Below are 21,405 nucleotides of genomic sequence, written 5' to 3' on the forward strand. Positions count from 1 at the left end.
GACCCAACTGAGCCCCAAAGGCTGAACAGCTTAGTCAATTGTTTGCTAGAAATCAAACAATGGCTGAGTGAAAACACTTTACAGCTTAATGTGGACAAAACTGAAACTCTGGTGATTGCTCCTGATGATAAGATTCCAGGGTTGAGTCAGTACTTGGGTGACTTAGGTCAGTCTGTCAAACTGAGCCTGAGAAACCTGGGTGTTGTATTTGATAAAGACATGTCTCTTGTTCAACACTGCAGAAAACTGACCAGAAACTGTTTCCTTCAACTGAGAAAAATCTCTAAACTTAGGAAAATGTTGTCACAACATGATCTGGAGCTTGTAATCCATGCGTTTGTTTCTTCTCGTCTGGACTATTGTAACAGTTTGTTTTCATGTCTTAACAAGAAGGATGTGTCTCGTCTGCAGTTGATTCAGAACTCTGCAGCGAGAATTCTGACCTGCTCAAGTAGAAGAACTCACATTTCTCCGATCCTTAAAACTCTTCATTGGCTTCCAGTTTCTTTCAGGATCAACTTTAAAATTCTGGTTCTTACTTTCAGATCTATTCATGGTCAGGCTCCTCCTTACATCACTGATCTGATCCAGCCTTACACCCCAGCTCGGTCTCTGAGGTCTGTCGATCAGAATCTACTTATGGTTCCACGCACACGGCTCAGGACCAGAGGAGAGAAATCTTTTCAGGCTGTTGCTCCTAAGCTTTGGAACGATCTTCCTCTCTCTTTGCGCTTGATGGATCTACTGACTCCTTTAAGAAACATCTTAAGACGTTTCTATTTGTTCAGGCTTTTCCTTGAATTTCTCAAACTCCTGTGTTGTTCTCGGTATTATCTTGATCTTTAAAGTATGTACTGTTTTGAGTAGTGTTTTGATTGTTAAAGCGCTTTGTGACCCTGGTCTCGAAAAGCGCTATATAAATAAATATTACTTACTTACTTACTTACTTACATTGCGTTGATTACAGTTTCAAAAGCAACAACATGAGACATTCCTTGGTCAGAGTGGAGATCTGGTCCTGGATGTTCAGTGGAAAAGAAGATCTTAAAAGGCAGAAGAAGTTCACACTCATCCTGCCTTAATATAAATGTATTTATTGAATCTGTTTTATCATATAATAACTTTTCACCACGGCCTATAGAACCTGTTTTGTTTTGTAATTAAAAAAATACATATTATTGGTAATTTATTTCAAATTTTACTACAATATTTTGACGTGTTATTATTATAATCTAATGTATGCACTGAATCCTGCACGTGTTGCTGTGACGACACAAATCTCTTATCTTATCTTAAACCGAAAGCCACCATGGGAAGTGCAACAACAACAACAACAACCGTTTCACTCCCACAGTCGAGAAGAAGAAGATAAAAAACGACATTCCTGTCACACATAGAAAAATAAAATCCCATAATGCACTGCAACAGCTGATGCCCTAATAAAAAGTTACATAATAAACTTCTGTGGTTTCATTAAATGTATATTTCTGGAAGAAAACTGAACATTAAACATTAGTCAAGTGGAATATAATTTATTATTATATATTACATTGGTATTCAGTATTTTAAAAAAAGTGCATTTAAAGTTATTCTTAGCAAATACATTGAATTAACTGGTAAATCGTAATTGTTTTGTTCAGGAAAATTATTGATACTTACAGTGAAGCTAATGTTCTGTAGCATTATTAGCTCCGGTTAGCATTCATTTTTTCTTAATGACATATATTTTTTATTTTACTCACTTTTTTCGCTTTTTTTTCCACTAAACAGTATGAAATCATTCAGATTTTGTATTTGTATTTGCATACAGAGCTAGTAAGCTAACTTTCTTGCATTGGGAACTAGAGAGATAGTGCCATGCTATTGATAACAATAACAAAGAAAATATGTTAGCATAGCGCCTTAGCAATTGTCGCTTTATTAGCATTGAGAGCTAGCAAGCTGTCAAATAACATTACAAGCTAAAAAAAAGAAAAGCTACAGTGTTAGCAATCTTCTGCTGCGCAAAGAAACTGTTTTATTCTATTTTAAAGAACTATTTGACCCACAGAACTAATAGTTACCTGAGTTTATCAGTATAACAACTTTTAAAAGTTCACTCTTAAGAGAACTGCTCTTTATACGGAACAAAAGTCTCTTCACGAGGATATTGACACACTTTTCATTGAGTCGTTTCTTCCAAAGAAAGGCGTTCATTGTCGGATAAATCAAAAGATTAAACAAATAAACCCTTTAAACACATCCAGTCTCAAGTCTATGAAAGCAAATAGTCGTCTGAACAAAACCGGACTTTCAACAAACTCAACGATCAGTGTAAGATTTTTACTCTTGCCGGTTCACTGATGATTCTTTAATCATGGACAGAGATCTATGTTTGCGAAGACGTCAGGCATGAGATCCACTTCAACAGGAGCTCTTGGTTACAACGGAAAAAAGGATTTTATATTTACCTCTATGGGGCTATTATTGTGACTAAACTCAAATGCCTGAAAGGTTTTACAAATGTGAACGAGCACATGTATCATGATCCGCAAATGCCTAACTTTGTTTACAAATGGTACATTTACAATAAATACTCAAAGTATGTGAAGAACGATGAACCGTTTCACAAAGGATTCTTGCTCGTTGCAAAAAATGTTCAGATAAAATCCACACAAAGTCGTCTGTGTTTTTGTGAAGTTGTTTGTGTTTTAGACCTCGTCTGAGTTTTGAGGGTTTGTTCATATTTATTGGAAATTTCACATTTGACAATCGAGTAACCCATTTGTAAATCAAGTAAAAAAAAAAATTAAATCGAGTTACACATTTGTAAAGTGAGCTACGCATTTGAAAATCAATTTACGCATTTGTGAATAGAGTAACTCATTTGTAAGTCGCGTTGTAAAGTAAGTTACACATTTGTAAATCGAGTTATGCATTAGTAAATCAAGGAATGCATTTGTAAAGTGATTAACACATTTGTGAATGTAGTAACGCATTTGTAAAGTAATTTACACATTTATAAAACAAGTTTTTCATTTGTAAAACAAGTTACTCATTTGTAAATCGAGTAACACATTTGTAAAACCAGTACTGCATTTGTAGAGTAAGTTACACATTTGTAAAACAAGTTACTCATTTGTAAATCGAGTTACACATTTTTAAAACCAGTACTGCATTTGTAGAGTAAGTTACACATTTGTAAAAAGTTACTCATTTTTAAATCGAGTTATACATTTGTAAAACCAGTACCGCATTTGTAGAGTAAGTTACACATTTGTAAAACAAGTTACTCATTTGTAAATCGAGTTACAAATTTGTAAAACCAGTACCGCATTTGTAGAGTAAGTTACACATTTGTAAAACAAGTTACTCATTTGTAAATCGAGTTACAAATTTGTAAAACCAGTACCGCATTTGTAGAGTTAGTTACACATTTGTAAAACAAGTTACTCATTTGTAAATCGAGTTACACATTCGTAAAACCAGTACTGCATTTGTAGAGTAAGTTACACATTTGTAAAAAGTTACTCATTTTTAAATCAAGTTATACATTTGTAAAGCCATTACCGCATTTGTAGAGTAAGTTACACATTTGTAAAACAAGTTACTCATTTGTAAATCGAGTTACAAATTTGTAAAACCAGTACCGCATTTGTAGAGTTAGTTACACATTTGTAAAACAAGTTACTCATTTGTAAATCGAGTTACACATTCGTAAAACCAGTACTGCATTTGTAGAGTAAGTTACACATTTGTAAAAAGTTACTCATTTTTAAATTAAGTTATACATTTGTAAAACCAGTACCGCATTTGTAGAGTAAGTTATACATTTGTAAAACAAGTTACTCATTTGTAAATCGAGTTACACATTTGTAAAACCAGTACCGCATTTGTAGAGTAAGTTACACATTTGTAAAACAAGTTACTCATTTGTAAATCGAGTTACACATTTGTAAAACCAGTACCGCATTTGTAGAGTAAGTTACACATTTGTAAAACAAGTTACTTATTTGTAAATCGAGTTACACATTTGTAAAACCAGTACCGCATTTCTAGAGTTAGTTACACATTTGTAAAACAAGTTTCAGAATTGTGATTTACGCATTTACACAGAATTTAACGACCAAATCATTTTTCCTCCTCCTTCGTCCTGCGGTCGCAGCATCAAACATGTATGAGGAGCAGCAGGTGCGGCGCAAGTGCAGTCATACGGCAGCACCTTCAAGCTCATCCGTCTGTAACTGATCACAAAACTCTCGACAGCAAACATGAAATCTGACACAAAAAGCATGTTTAAGCAAATTAAAAGGCTGAATAATTGAGGCGGAGGTAACAGGAGTGTTTGATTGAGTAGCCACATTGTGAGCGGCACAAAGAGACACGAGGAGGCAACAAGTCAGCCAGAGTGTTGTAATTGACCACGCTCCGCCGTGCATGTCGTGTCTGTCAGAGACACAATATTGCGGTGAATGCATGAGGACGTTTCCTCATTGGACGAGCAGACCATGGATGACAATTTTTCCATGCTACGGATGGTTCAGAATGAAAGGAGGAAATATGGATGTGAGTCAACCAGACTTTGGTTCGGCTTTTTCAAACCTTCGTCAAATTAACGTCTCGGCTCAAAGTCCTCCCTTTGTCTAATGTCCTTATATATATGTTATATATTTATATTATAAATGTCTTTATCAGTTTAACGTTTACGTCATCGGTGCTGAATGTAGGACTTCTGAATGTTCGCTCCATTACTAATAAATCCTTCACTTTTAATGATCTTTTTACAAGAGTTAATTTGGATTTATTATGTCTTTCTGAGACCTGGCAGAGAGTTTTTTCATCTGAACTAACTTTGTCCAGTAGAGAGCGCTGTCCTGGGGAAGCCTCGCCTCTCTGGTGGTGGGGGAGGTCTTGCTACAGTTTTTAGGGAGAGTTGTTCTTGCAAAGTGATTCAGACACAGGAAATCACTTCTTTTGAGTCTCAGATGATCTTGGTTGGTTCTACAAGACCTTTCAATTGTGTGTCAATCTACCGCCCGCCTGGTCCTGCGGCGATGTTCTTGAATGACTTCAGTGACTTCTTATCTTCCATTATTGAAATGGAATCTGTTCTTATTCTTGGAGACTTTAATCTTCATGTTGATGAGGTCACATCTTGTTCTGCTAAAGAACTTTTAACTTTAACAGAAGCCTTTAATTTTGAGCAACATGTTTCTGAACCCACTTATCAAAAAAGCCACACTTTAGACTTAGTTCTGAGCCCTTCTCCTCCTCTTGGTCTTCCTTCAGTGCTGTATCTTCTAAGCTCCCTTTCTTGTCTAAGATCTTGGAGAAGGTGGTGACTGAGCAGCTGTATTTGTTCCTGGATCAGAGCGACATCCATGAGAAGTTTCAGTCTGGCTTCCGTAAACATCACTCTACTCGAGACAGCCTTACTGAAAGTGTCCAGTGACATGGTGATGTCGGCTGACTCGGGTCAATACACTGTTATGGTTCTCTTGGATCTGTCCTCAGCCTTTGACACAGTTGATCACCAGATCCTGCTGAGAAGACTGAGGGATGAAGTGGGACTGTCTGGGTCTGTTAGAATGGTTCTCATCTTACCTTTCTGGGCGCAGTTTTAGTGTATCTGCCAATCAAATGAGGTCTGAATCGGCAGATCTGTTGTGTGGAGTCCCTCAAGTAAGTAAGTAAGTAATATTTATTTATATAGCGCTTTTCGAGACCAGTTCTGTTCCGGGTCCTTTTTGTTTTTGCTGTACTTGATTCCCCTCGGTAAAATCATTTAGAGATTTCCTGATGTTTCGTATCACATTTTTTCTGATGACATCCAGCTCTACTGCTCTTTTGATCCAACTGAGCCCCAGAGGCTGAACAGCTTAGTCAATTGTTTGCTAGAAATCAAACAATGAAAACACTTTGCAGCTAAATGTGGACAAACCTGAAACTCTAGTCATTGCTCCTGATGATTAGGTTCCAGGGTTGAGTCAGTACTTGGGTGACTTAGGTCAATCTGTCAAACTGAGCCTGAGAAACCTGGGTGTTGTATTTGACAAAGACATGTCTCTAGTTCAACACTGAAGAAAACTGACCAGAAAACAGTTTTCAACTGAGAAAAATCTCTAAATTTAGGAAAATGTTGTCACAACATGATCTGGATCTTGTAATCCATGTGTTTGTATCTTCTCGTCTGGACTATTTTAACAGTTTGTTTCCATGTCTAAACAAGAAGGATGTGTCTCGCCTGCTGTTGATACAAAACTCCAGAATTCTGAGTCGCTCTAGTAGAAGAACTCACATTTCTCCGATCCTTAAATCTCTTCACTGGCTTCCAGTTTCTTTCACTATCAACTTAAAATTCTGGTTCTTACTTTCAGATCTATTCATGGTCAGACCTTCCATCAGTGATCTGATCCAGACTTACACCCCAGCTCGGGCTCTGAGGTCTGTGGATCAGAATCTACTGATGGTTCCTGAACACGCTTCAGGACCAGAGGAGAGAAAAAGTGCTTTGTGACCCTGGTCTGGAAAAGCGCTATATAAATACAAGTTACTTACTTACTTACTTACTTACTTACTTACTTACTTACATTTGGCTAAGAAATAATAATAATATATATATATATATATTTTTTTTAATGTATTTGCTTTAATTACATTTATATTTAAAAATAAATAAATGTATATCTTAGAATTATATCTTATCTTTGCTATTATACTTTATTTTCTTTTTTATATTTGCACAATTATATTTATTAATATATTTTTGTATTTTGTTTTTTGCAAAATATTATATATGTTTATTTTGTTATTTGCAATTAATAATATATGTATATGTTTAGTTATTTACACAGTATTATAGATATTTATTTTGTTTTCACTATATTCCATTTTAGTATTTTGTTATTTGCACAATAATATATATATATATATATTTGTAGTTATTTACACAGTATTATACATAAATAAAAATTACTTACTTACTTACATATTTATTTTATTTTCACTATATTCCATTTTAGTATGTTGTTATTTGCCCAATAATATATATATATATATATATATATATATATATATATATATATATTATATTCATATTTTTAGTTATTTACACAGTTTTATACATATTTATTTTATTTTCACTATATTCCATTTTTATATTTTGTTATTTGCAGAATAATAGATATATATTTTTAGTTATTTACCCAGTATTATACATAATTATTTTATTTTCACTATATTCCATTTTAATATTTTGTTATTTGCAGAATAATAGATATATATTTTTAGTTATTTACACAGTATTATACATATTTATTTTATTTTCACTATATCCCGTTTTAGTATTTTGTTATTTCACAATAATAAATATTTATTTATTTATTTATTTACACAGTATTATACATTTTTATTTTATTTTAACTATATTCCATTTTAGTGTTTTGTTATTTGCACAATAATATATATATATATATATATATATATATATATATATATATATATATATATATATATTTAGTTATTTCCCCAGTATTATACATATTTATTATATTTTCACTATATTCCATTTTAGTGTTTTGTTATTTGCACAATAATATATATATATATATATATATATATATATTTAGTTATTTCCCCAGTATTATACATATTTATTATATTTTCACTATATTCCATTTTAGTATTTTGTTATTTGCACAATAATAAATATTAATATTTGTAGTTATTTACACAGTATTGTACATGTTTATGTTGTTTTTTTCACTATATTCCATTTTATTATTTTGTTATTTGCACAATAATATATACAGTTGCAATCAAAATAATTCACCCCTTTAATGCCCATTCCTCCTGGACAAAGGCTCCAGTTCACTAGTGTTCTTAGGTTTTTCCTGCTGGAACCAAGCCTTGGTTGGACTTTGAGATGCTCGGAGATCATTGTCCTGTTGGAAGCTCCAATGACGTCCAAGCTTCAGCTCCTCACAGACATTTTCTCGCAGGATTTCCTGATACTTGAAGGACTCCATCTTGCTTCTCTACACGCTGCAGGTTTCCAGCCGTAGAGCATCACGAGCCACCACCATTCTTCAGTGTAGGCAGATGTTCTTCTCCAACATATGCTTCATTCTTCCTCCTCCAGACATACCTCTGATCCATAGGCCCGAAAAGTTCCACTTTTGTTCAGAACAGAATTCCAAAACCTCTTTGGCTTCTCAATATAGTGTTGAGCAAATTAGAGCCGACTTTTCTTGTGCCTTCGGATCAATACGTCTTGGAATTGGGGTGTGGAGTCCTTCAGCATTGAGTGGGCGCCTCACTGTGGACACTGAGACCTCAGTTCCTGCTGCCACCAAGTCTTGCTGCAGGTCTTTCGCAGTCAGTGGAGGATTTTTAACCACCTGCCCACTCAGGACTCTGGTAACAGCCATTGATAACTTCTTCTTTCTGCCACGTCCAGGTCGTGGAGCCACGGTTCACTTTAAACTTGAAACTATGTTTCCAAGTGTATCTCTAGGCTGCATCAGGGGAGTTTAAAACTACACCTGATTCTCAAATATCTACTCGCATGAGGAATTCTATTCCGGGGTTTGAATAATTCTGACACTGTAGTGATCATTAAAAGTGGCATTTTGTGTTGGATTTGGAGAAAACGCTTGTATTATTAGTTGTGTTGAGACATTTGAATTGTTCTTATTTGATTTGTTTATTGCAAAAAGTTGATAATTTGTACATTTTGCCAATAATCCATTTTCAGTAGGAGAATAATTTTGAGTGCAACTGTATATATTTAGATATGTGCACAGTAATATACATATTTATTTTGTTATTTTGCACTATATTACTTTTTAGTATTTTGGTATTTGCACAATAATATATACATTTTTAGTTAACTGCACTATATTGCCCTTTTTTGTTGCTATTTATTTGTCTAAATTCACCTACATTGTGCTCTTGTTTTTTAAAACATCTTCTTTTAGTTTTAATGAAATAAACTAAATGAAAAAGGGATTTGTTTATTAAAGTGGGAACATAAAAATCACATAATTAAAAAATAAAGAATACTTCAAATTAAATAATGAAATAACTCGTCATAATATATAACTATAATAGATAATTATATAAATAATTTTAAATAATGTTGAACTTGTTCTCAGAAAATGAAAATGTTAATTTTTATGTATTTCAATCGTTCTACTAAAAGAGTTACTCAAATATTTGTATTTTTATTTTAATCTTGAGATTAAAGTCATCAAAAATACATTTATTTCAAGTTTAAAATCGCTTTAAACTGTATTAAGATCTTAAAGTCATAACAGATACATTAATTACGAGAAATAAAGTCGAATAAAATACATGTATTACGTGAATAGAGTCATAAAATACATTTATTACGAGAATAGAGTCATATAAAATACATTTATTACGAGAAATAAAGTCAAATAAAATACATGTATTACGAGAATAAAGTCATATAAAATAAATGTATTACTAGATTAATGTCGTATTATATACATCTATTACGAGTTATAAAATATGTACCAAAATCATTTTTTACTACATTTATATTTTTCCAGTCCTTTTATTTTCTGATTTTTCTAACAGCGAGGTATTTTATCGACCACTAGGTGGAGCCATAGATGCTGAAGTTCAGAGTCTCACGAAGATGAACTTTCTCAAGAAACTGATTCACACACACAAGCTCTGAGAGAAAACATCTGCAGTTAGTTGTGTTTATTCCTCGGATCATCACACAGTTTACACAACACACCCTCACCCTCTTCACTTCAAGTCTTTTTCCAAAACATCCCTTTAAAAATCAGTAGTTCCTTCAACAACACAATCACACGCGGACACACACACACAACAGATTGTGTAGATAAGTTGGACAAGTTCAAGTTTGAAGACAACAATCTCTGCGGAGGAGAGAAAAAAAGAAAGGAGTGTTTCTTTTCCGTCGTGACACACGTGGGAACAAACCGGAGTTTTTACTTGACTTTTACGAGCAGAACTCGCACAAAGTTGTGACGTCATTAGACTTAAAAATAAATATTTCAACTTGATGAGAAAGTGCTGAGAATGTATAAAGTTTTTTTTGTTTATTTTCACAACAACACCACCTTAGAAAAGTGTAAACAGTCTCTTATTTTAATTAATTTAAAATGTATTTTACTTCATTTTTAAATCATTTTTTAACGAGGAAATTAAAAGACATTAATGATAAATATAAATAAAATTAATTTAATTCTTTGTTATTGTTGAACAATTATCCGATTTATTCTTACACTTATTATGACATTTTTAAGTTTTCATTTTATTTTCAAATAAATAACTTTTTCATTACCAAAGAAAAAAAAACTGTAAATATTTTAGCTTATACAGGAAATTAAACATTTTTTAAATTAATTAAATCATGTATTTTTACTTATTTGGTCGAATAATTTATAAACATATAATTTTTTTTTAACATGGTTTTCTTTAATAAATTACTTCCCATGATGCTTCATGACATTCCAGTGTTTATTCATTCTTTTTTTTGTTGTTTTTTTCAAATGAATCTAAACATTTTAAGGCCTCGTTAAACAAACCTTAAGTTGAATCAAGTCGACGACTTTAAAAAGTGTTTCAGTGCAAGTGTCAGGAATGTTAAGACGTCTTTTAAATCATAAAGGTTTGGCACAGTTTAGGAAGAACAAAGTGCAGAAAAATAGAATAAAATAGATGAAAAATAAAAGGAAAAATAAAAGAAAAAATGGAAAATTAAATCCACTTCGAGGAAGAAAAAAGGTTGTTTCTTTAAATATATGAAAGAGCGAAGGTTCCATGTTGGGTGCTGGTCGGTCTGTGGCACTTCAGGTCAGAGTTCAAGGCACTGAGGCGACACAAGCGTCTCACTCGTTCGAGTGTCTCGCACCAGAGGACGATCCTCGTGTCCTCCGGTGAAGACTTGTCCCTCAGTTCAGGTCCTTCAGTTGTGTTGTGTTGTGTTGATTCTACCACACAAACTTCCACTGCTGCTCCCGGTCCTGAGGGTTGCAGCGTCGCATCTGAGCGTCGGCTCGACCCTCCGGCGTTCGATACGCCGACACACACTTGCCCGACTGAGGGTGGAAGATACTCTTGTCCTGAGAGCAGACGCACAAGTTACTGACCAGCAGACGCACAACGTGTTTTAGTTGGTGATGACAAAAACATGTGTTTTAAGATACATACAAATGATACACTTTATAATGAACACACAACTACATTTCTATACACACACACACACATACACACAATAAGACACATACACACATATATAAATAAAACACAAAATACACACAGATATACAATACACAAATATATATATAAACAAAAATATACACACACACAAATATATAAAGACACATCCTCAAATATATACACGTATATATACATGCACACATATATATGCAAACAAATATAAACATACACAAATATATATACATATATAAACACACATACATACACACAAAGATACACATACACAAATATATACTTACACAGAAGTACATACAAGCAAAGATCGATTAAACACATACATACATACACAAAAATATACATAAAGACAGATACACATACACATAATTATATACACACAAATATACACATACACACATATACAGACACACTTTTGTTTTGGATTTTTAAAGTGCTTTGTGACCCTGGTCTAGAAAAGCACTTTAGAAATAACCATTACTTACTTACTTACTTACTTACTTACTTACTTACAATTAAACACGCACATATACACCTACACACATATATACATATATACAAATACACACATACATAAACACCAATATACACATTCACAAAATCACACACATATATAAACGTACATATATACACACACATACATATACACCAATATACAAATAAACAAAAGCACACACATAGATACACGGACACTTACATAAACTACAATATACACATAAACAAAAGCACACCCACATACACACACATAGATACACGCACACTTACATAAATACCAATATACACATAGACAAAAACACACATACACATACATATATACATACATATAAACACGTACAAATATATACACACACACATATATAAACACCAATATACACATAAACAAAAGCACACACATATATACACACAAAGATACACACACACTTATATAAATACCAATATAAACATACACAAAAACATTCACAAACACACGTACATATATATAGACATATATACACCTACAAATATATACACACACACATACATAAACACCAATATACACATAAACAAAAACACACATACATATACAAGTACATATATACACACACACATACATAAACACCAATATACACATATGCAAAAACATTCACAAAAACTCAAACATATAACACACACATATACACTTACAAATATATAAATAAACACACTTGCATAAATACCAAAATACACATACACAAAAACATTCCCAAAAGCACACACATACAGTATATACATACAAACACACACACACATACAGTATATACATACAAACACACACGCACTCATACAGTATATACATACAAACACACACACACACATACAGTATATACATACAAACACACACACACTCATACAGTATATACATACAAACGCACACACACATACAGTATATACATACAAACACACACACACATACAGTATATACATACAAACACACACACACACATACAGTATATACTTACAAACACACACACACACATACAGTATATACATACAAACACACACACACACATACAGTATATACTTACAAACACACACACACTCATACAGTATATACATACAAACACACAAACACCCATACAGTATATACATACAAACACACACACTCATACAGTATATACATACAAACACACACACACATACAGTATATACATACAAACACACACACACACACATACAGTATATACTTACAAACACACACACACACATACAGTATATACTTACAAACACACACACTCATACAGTATATACATACAAACACACACACAAACATACAGTATATACTTACAAACACATACACTCATACAGTATATACATACAAACACACACACACACATACAGTATATACATACAAACACACACACACACAAATACAGTATATACATACAAACACACACACATACACATACAGTATATACATACAAACACACACACACTCATACAGTATATACATACAAACACACACACAATCATACAGTATATACTTACAAACACACACACACTCATACAGTATTTGCATACAAACACACACACACACATACAGTATATACATACAAACACACACACACACACATACAGTATATACATACAAACACACACACACACACATACAGTATATACATACAAACACACACACACACACACATACAGTATATACATACAAACACACACACACTCATACAGTATATACACACAAACACACACACACACACATACAGTATATACATACAAACACACACACACTCATACAGTATATACATACAAACACACACACACACATACAGTATATACATACAAACACACACACACTCATACAGTATATACATACAAACACACACACATACAGTATATACATACAAACACACACACACACATACAGTATATACTTACAAACACACACACTCATACAGTATATACATACAAACACACACAATCATACAGTATATACTTACAAACACACACACTCATACAGTATATACATACAAACACACACAATCATACAGTATATACTTACAAAAACACACACACACATACAGTATATACATACAAACACACACACACACATACAGTATATACATACAAACACACACACACATACAGTATATACATACAAACACACACACTCATACAGTATATACATACAAACACACACAATCATACAGTATATACTTACAAACACACACACTTATACAGTATATACATACAAACACACACAATCATACAGTATATACTTACAAAAACACACACACACATACAGTATATACATACAAACACACACACACATACAGTATATACATACAAACACACACACACATACAGTATATACATACAAACACACACAATCATACAGTATATACTTACAAACACACACACTCATACAGTATATACATACAAACACACACAATCATACAGTATATACTTACAAACACAGACACTTATACAGTATATACATACAAACACACACAATCATACAGTATTTACTTACAAAAACACACACACACATACAGTATATACATACAAACACACACACACACATACAGTATATACATACAAACACACACACACACATACAGTATATACATACAAACACACACACACACACAGTATATACATACAAACACACACATACAGTATATACATACAAACACACACACACACACAGTATATACATACAAACACACACACACTCATACAGTATATACTTACTTACAAACACACACACACACATACAGTATATACATACAAACACACACACACACACACAGTATATACATACAAACACACACACACACATACAGTATATACATACAAACACACACACACACATACAGTATATACATACAAACACACACACACACACAGTATATACATACAAACACACACACACACATACAGTATATACATACAAACACACACACACACACACAGTATATACATACAAACACACACACACACATACAGTATATACATACAAACACACACACACACACACAGTATATACATACAAACACACACACACACATACAGTATATACATACAAACACACACACACACACACAGTATATACATACAAACACACACACACACATACAGTATATACATACAAACACACACACACACATACAGTATATACATACAAACACACACACACACACAGTATATACATACAAACACACACACACACATACAGTATATACATACAAACACACACACACACACACACACACACACACACAGTATATACATACAAACACACACACTCATACAGTATATACATACAAACACACACACACTCATACAGTATATACATACAAACACACACACACACACAGTATATACATACAAACACACACACACTCATACAGTATATACTTACAAACACACACACACTCATACAGTATATACATACAAACACACACACACACATACAGTATATACATACAAACACACACACACACACACAGTATATACATACAAACACACACACACTCATACAGTATATACATACAAACACACACACACACACAGTATATACATACAAACACACACACACACATACAGTATATACATACAAACACACACACACTCATACAGTATATACATACAAACACACACACACACACACGGTATATACATACAAACACACACACACACATACAGTATATACATACAAACACACACACACTCATACAGTATATACATACAAACACACACACACACACACAGTATATACATACAAACACACACACACACATACAGTATATACATACAAACACACACACACACACACAGTATATACATACAAACACACACACACACATACAGTATATACATACAAACACACACACACACACACAGTATATACATACAAACACACACACACACACACACAGTATATACATACAAACACACACAGTGAACTAAGATGCAGTGATGGACTCACGTCTCTGAACTCCCAGCTGATACTGTCCGGCTTCACCTCCCCGTCCCGTGGACAGTGTTTCATGCTGAGGAGGTTCTGTCCGTCCAGCACCTCCGCACACAGCTCTGTCACCGAGTTGAAACGGATCTCCTTGCTGGACGTGAACTCAAAGTACTACGAGAAGAACGAGGAGAAGAAAAATACTTCAATATTTCTCCAAGAAAACCAGGATCAGTTTGTTCAGAGTCAGAAAGTGACGTCTTTCAAACCATTAAACACAAGTCGGACCATCAAGACGTGAATGTTGAGGACTCACACACACTTACACACTCACACACTCTCTCACGCACACACACACACACTCTCTCACACTCACACACACACATACAGGTAGAACTGGTAGAGAGGAATGTGTGAACGAGGCTAGAACTAACAAGAGCCTCCAGACTTCAGGTCAGGTCAGTTCAACTCACTGCTGTGATGAACTGAATTACTTTCTATCATTTATGTTTCTATCAAGTTAGTGTTTTGAACACGATTTTAAATCAATGACGTGTCTTCATATATCCCATATATAAACACATTATATGACAAAAAGTAAACGTAAAAATAACAACAAAAACAACAATTTAAAATAAATTTAAAAACACACAATGAAACCTCCTATATATTATTAATCAATACATAATAATAATTCTAATAAAATCATATAATAATAAGAATAATCATAAATAAATTAACCATAATAAATATTAGCACATCTATAACTATATATATATATATATATATATATATATATATATATATATATATATATATCTACATCTCTCTCTTTATACATCTAGATATCTAGATATCTAGATATAGAGAGAGAGATATAGATATATACAGTATGTACTGTATATATAGATATATATGTATCTATATATACAGTATATACACAAAATATGTCCAAAAAAACAGCTTTGATAGGCTGCTGGAGTCGACCGTATCCTCTCGTCCTCAGCTATGGCCTGGATTTTGTGGGATTTAATGTTTCCTTTAGCTGTGTAGGACAGAATGACTGCTGCCATCTAGCGGCCGGAAGTTTAATTGCATCACAAAAATGAACAAACTCTGTGAAGATTTGCACGTTTATTGTAAATTATAAAAAATAAAATAAAAAAATGAAAAAATCCTTAGTAATATTATAATTATTACTATTTTTTGATTAAACAGACTTTATGGAAATATAAACCATAAAATAACTATGACATCGATATTGCATAAATTACTGACCGGTGCAGGAAATATACTTCACTAATACCGGTTACACACTGACTTAGTCTTTTCATTTCTGCATAATATAATATATATAATATACAATAATATATATAATATACAAGACATTTTAAAATATGAACTAAAATAATAGTCACTTGCAAAATGTATGTATTAATTAAACATCAAACACATTTGTTTTTGGGCCTTCATGGTCACCTTGACCATAAGATATCACAAGGGATACAACAAAAACATTTGTTTTCGGGTCTTTGGGTCACCTTGACCCAGAGACAACAGAAGGGATACTAAAATCACATTTGTTTTCGGGCCTTCGGTTCACCTTGACCCTGAGACAACACAAAGGATACCACGAACACATTTGTTTACGGGCCTTCGGGTCACCTTGACCCAGAGACAACACAAGGGATACCAAACACATTTGTTTTCGGGCCCTCGGGTCACCTTGACCCAGAGACAACACAAGGGATGCAACAAACACATTTGTTTACAGGCCTTCGGGTCACCTTGACCCAGAGACAACACAACGGATACTAAAATCACATTTGCTTTCGGGCCTTCGGGTCACCTTGACCCAGAGACAACACAAGGGATACCAAACACATTTGTTTTCGGGCCCTCGGGTCACCTTGACCCAGAGACAACACAAGGGATACATCAAACACATTTGTTTTCGGGCCTTCGGGTCACCTTGACCCAGAGACAACACAACGGATACTAAAATCACAATTGCTTTCGGGCCTTCGGGTCACCTTGACCCAGAGACAACACAAGGGATACCAAACACATTTGCTTTCGGGCCTTCGGGTCACCTTGACCCAGAGACAACACAAGGGATACCAAACACATTTGTTTTCGGGCCCTCGGGTCACCTTGACCCAGAGACAACACAAGGGATACAACAAACAAATTTGTTTACGGGCCTTCGGGTCACCTTGACCCAGAGACAACACAAGGGATACAACAAACACATTTGTTTTCGGGCCTTCGGTTCACCTTGACCCTGAGACAACACAAAGGATACCACGAACACATTTGTTTACGGGCCTTCGGGTCACCTTGACCCAGAGACAACACAACGGATACTAAAATCACATTTGCTTTTGGGCCTTCGGGTCACCTTGACCCAGAGACAACACAAGGGATACAACAAACACATTTGTTTTCGGGCCTTCGGTTCACCTTGACCCAGAGACAACACAACGGATACTAAAATCACATTTGCTTTCGGGCCTTCGGGTCACCTTGACCCAGAGACAACACAAGGGATACCAAACACATTTGTTTTCGGGCCCTCGGGTCACCTTGACCCAGAGACAACACAAGGGATAAATTGGTATTAATATAGTTTCTTCTTGATACTGATTCAAAGCTGGTCTAGAGATGAAGGATCTGGTCCTTGTGGACCTCGTCTCCACTATGAGATGTTTGTTGTAACGAGGAGATGATTTCCACTGTCATCACCTCCACTCACCAACCTTCTGATCCTCCTTCATGTCCTCCTACCTGCTCTTCTCATGCAACTTTCAGCTTCATCTGGTTTCTCTTGAATAAAAAGACCTCCTCTGGTGCAACTTTATTTACCCAGGATTCATTGCTGCCAAAGAGGCTCATGTATCTTTCAAGACGGAACGCGACTCTCTTTGGGCCAGAAGAGCAAAAAAGCAGGAGGAGATAAAGGTTCTTGTTTCAGCTCAGATGCTGTTTTTCTAGAACATGGACCTCGTCTAGAGAAGCTTTCATTTGTCACCAACATTTCTTACTTTTGAAGGAGCTCTTATTGTGAAAGTATCGTGATGAACTGATACTGCTCACATGTTACATCCTGTTTATTACCATTAACCAAACTGAGAAAGGAAAACAATGTTTTTGATGGTGAAGCTAAGGGCCGAAAGATTTGGGAAAAAGTTGTTTATTTTTTAACCTATTTTGCGATTGTTTATTGTCAGGGTAACACTCTTGTTGTTCTATAGTATGACCAACACAATACTAGATACAATCAACATGTAAAACTTCTTCCATATCATGATTGAAATGAGGTTGAAAGTGATTTAACGTCTGCGAATACTGTTTTATTTTGTAAACTCACTGAATGACACCTTAGTTTTGTGTTATCAAAATAAAACACAATAGCATCTCTTATTATTATTATTATTTCAATTCTATTTGTTAAAGATAAAACAACTTCATTTTTTATTCACAATAACAATCAAACATTCACCGACTTTGTTAATCTTTATGTCGCAATCAAACTTCTGGCCAGTAGGTGGCAGTCGTCAATACGTCCTCTGTAGCTTAAGGAACATTAAAACGCTTCGAGGACTGAGGACGAGAGGATACAGTGACTCCAGCAGCTTTTAAAGCCGATGTTGGGACATATTTTGGTTTGAAAACAAATTAAAGCAGTTACGACTTCATCAAGAGTCATGTGGTCTGTAAATACTACAACACCAGAGTCAAGTATTGGACAATACTACACATATATCCTTGTTACTGCAGTATCATGATATATCTTATTGTTGACCCTAAGTTTTTTCATTTTTGTGTTGAAATTAAACGTCCTGCCACTAGATGGCAGCAGTCATTACGTCCTCCACAGCCATAGGAACAATAATAACCCTCTAAGGGTCCCGCAACGACTGAGGATAAGAGGATACAATCGACTCCTGCAGATTTTAAAGCTGCTGTTTGGACATATTTTGGTTAGAAAACAAATGAAAGCGACTTCGTCAAGAGTCATGTGGTCTGTAAATTCTGCAACACCAGAGTCAAGTACTCAACAATACTGTAAATATATCCTCGTAACTGCAGTATTACTATATATCGTATTGTTGACCCTGTATCGTGATACGCATCGTATCGCCGGATTCTTGCTCCTAACACTTATAACATAAGGGTTTTTTATTTACAAATAAAATAATCACAGCATTTGTTCATTTTTGTGCTGCAATCAAACTGAGGGTCCCGCAATGACTGAGGACAAGAGGATACAGTGACTCCAGCAGCTTCTAAAGCTTATTTTTAGACATATTTTGGTTTGAAAACAAATGAAATCAATTACGACTTCGTCAAGAGTCATGTGGTCTGTAAATACTGCAACACCAGAGTCAAGTACTCAACAATACTACACATACATCCTTGTTACTACAGTATCAATATATATCGTATCTCTGCCCCTGTAACTTGATACAGTTTCTTGCCTAAACACTGATTTGGTTAAAGACCTGTATTGTCGTCTGTGCTAGCAAAACATTTCTCACTCTATGTGAACGAAAACACTGTGAAGAAAAAGGGAAGAAGAAACAAACGCACAATGTTTTCTTTCCCGTGTGAAAGAAAGGTAAGTGAGGCGTTGCATCATTCAGGTGAAGTCAAGTGTGTTTCTTCACAATCAGGGGATTGTATTCGTAAAGGAAACGGAGGAAAATAAAGTGGAAAAGTGAGATGAATACCTGGTTGCCTCCCTGACCGTGGCAGCCGAAGAGAGAGATGTGTGATCCTGTGGGATTATGATCCGGAGCGTTGTAGTCCAAACACTCCGACTGCATTCCTAGATTCTGCACCTGAAATAGAGACGACGATGACATGTGACTCCTGCACACACTGGACACACTGTGGAAGAGACGAACATCTGTGATGACACTCCTTTATTACCTGCCTGTGTTTGCAGGCATCTTGGAAAATTTAGGACCTGTTTTTAACCGGGCTGTTTTTTTTAATTATGTAATATTGTGACCTCTGGTGTGAGCCTCGAGTGGACACTTGATGAACTGCAGCTTCTTGCTCTTTCTCTTTGTCTTGACTTTTCATAACTTCTTAAAAATGACACAAAATCCTTTTTTTTGTTAGATCAACATTTACAATATTTTATTCACGGTAAAAATTTCTTCAGAGTTCTGCCTACTTATGTTCACTCTGTCTTTTCAAAAGTTAAGATTTTAAAGCCAACATTTCTGCTAAAAGTATGATACCAGCATTATTTTAACAAATTCTGAGTCATGGAAACCAAACATATAGCGTGTCATCCTGATACAATCTGTACAATTTTGATATGTATATATATTTTTGTATCCTTTTATTTTCATTATTTCCTTTGATCCATGTTCTTTGTATTTGCACTTTGTTCTCGTTCTTTTTTTTTTTTTAAACCATCGTGTGATCTGGAAACCCAATCCATCCATCCATCCTTCGATCCATCAATCCACACTCCTTACCCTTTTACTATTTTTTTTAATTACAAATAAAATAATCCCGTTTTTTTTTTTTTTTTGTGTTGCAATTAAACGTCCTGCCACTAGACGGCAGCAGTCATTACGTCCTCCGCAGCTATAGGAACAATAAAAACCCTCCGAGAGTCCCGCAACGACTGAGAATGAGAGGATACAGTAACTCCAGCATCTCTCCATCTCTCCATCTCTCCATCTATCTATCTAGGATTTGGACTATATTGTTATTTAAGTTTGTTATCTTAC

The 21,405-nt window shown here is 34.5% G+C and overlaps 1 protein-coding gene across 1 annotated transcript in view; it reads right to left on the bottom strand.

Moving 5' to 3' along the window:
* Positions 1-9,680: 9,680 nt before the first annotated feature.
* The window catches only part of galnt4 (polypeptide N-acetylgalactosaminyltransferase 4), a 37,764-nt gene continuing 26,039 nt past the window's right edge, over positions 9,681-21,405 (bottom strand). The window contains exons 9-11 of the mRNA XM_087786386.1: positions 20,386-20,496; positions 15,674-15,826; positions 9,681-11,102 (exon numbers count right to left, since the gene is read on the bottom strand). Of these exons, the coding sequence (XP_087642512.1) occupies positions 10,971-11,102; positions 15,674-15,826; positions 20,386-20,496 (396 nt within the window). The 3' untranslated portion in view covers positions 9,681-10,970. The remainder of the gene's footprint in view (positions 11,103-15,673; positions 15,827-20,385; positions 20,497-21,405) is intronic.

The sequence above is a fragment of the Callionymus lyra genome, chromosome 3 (assembly GCF_982586985.1).
Source record: "Callionymus lyra chromosome 3, fCalLyr1.hap1.1, whole genome shotgun sequence".
In the NCBI taxonomy this organism is placed as follows: Eukaryota; Metazoa; Chordata; class Actinopteri; order Syngnathiformes; family Callionymidae; genus Callionymus; species Callionymus lyra.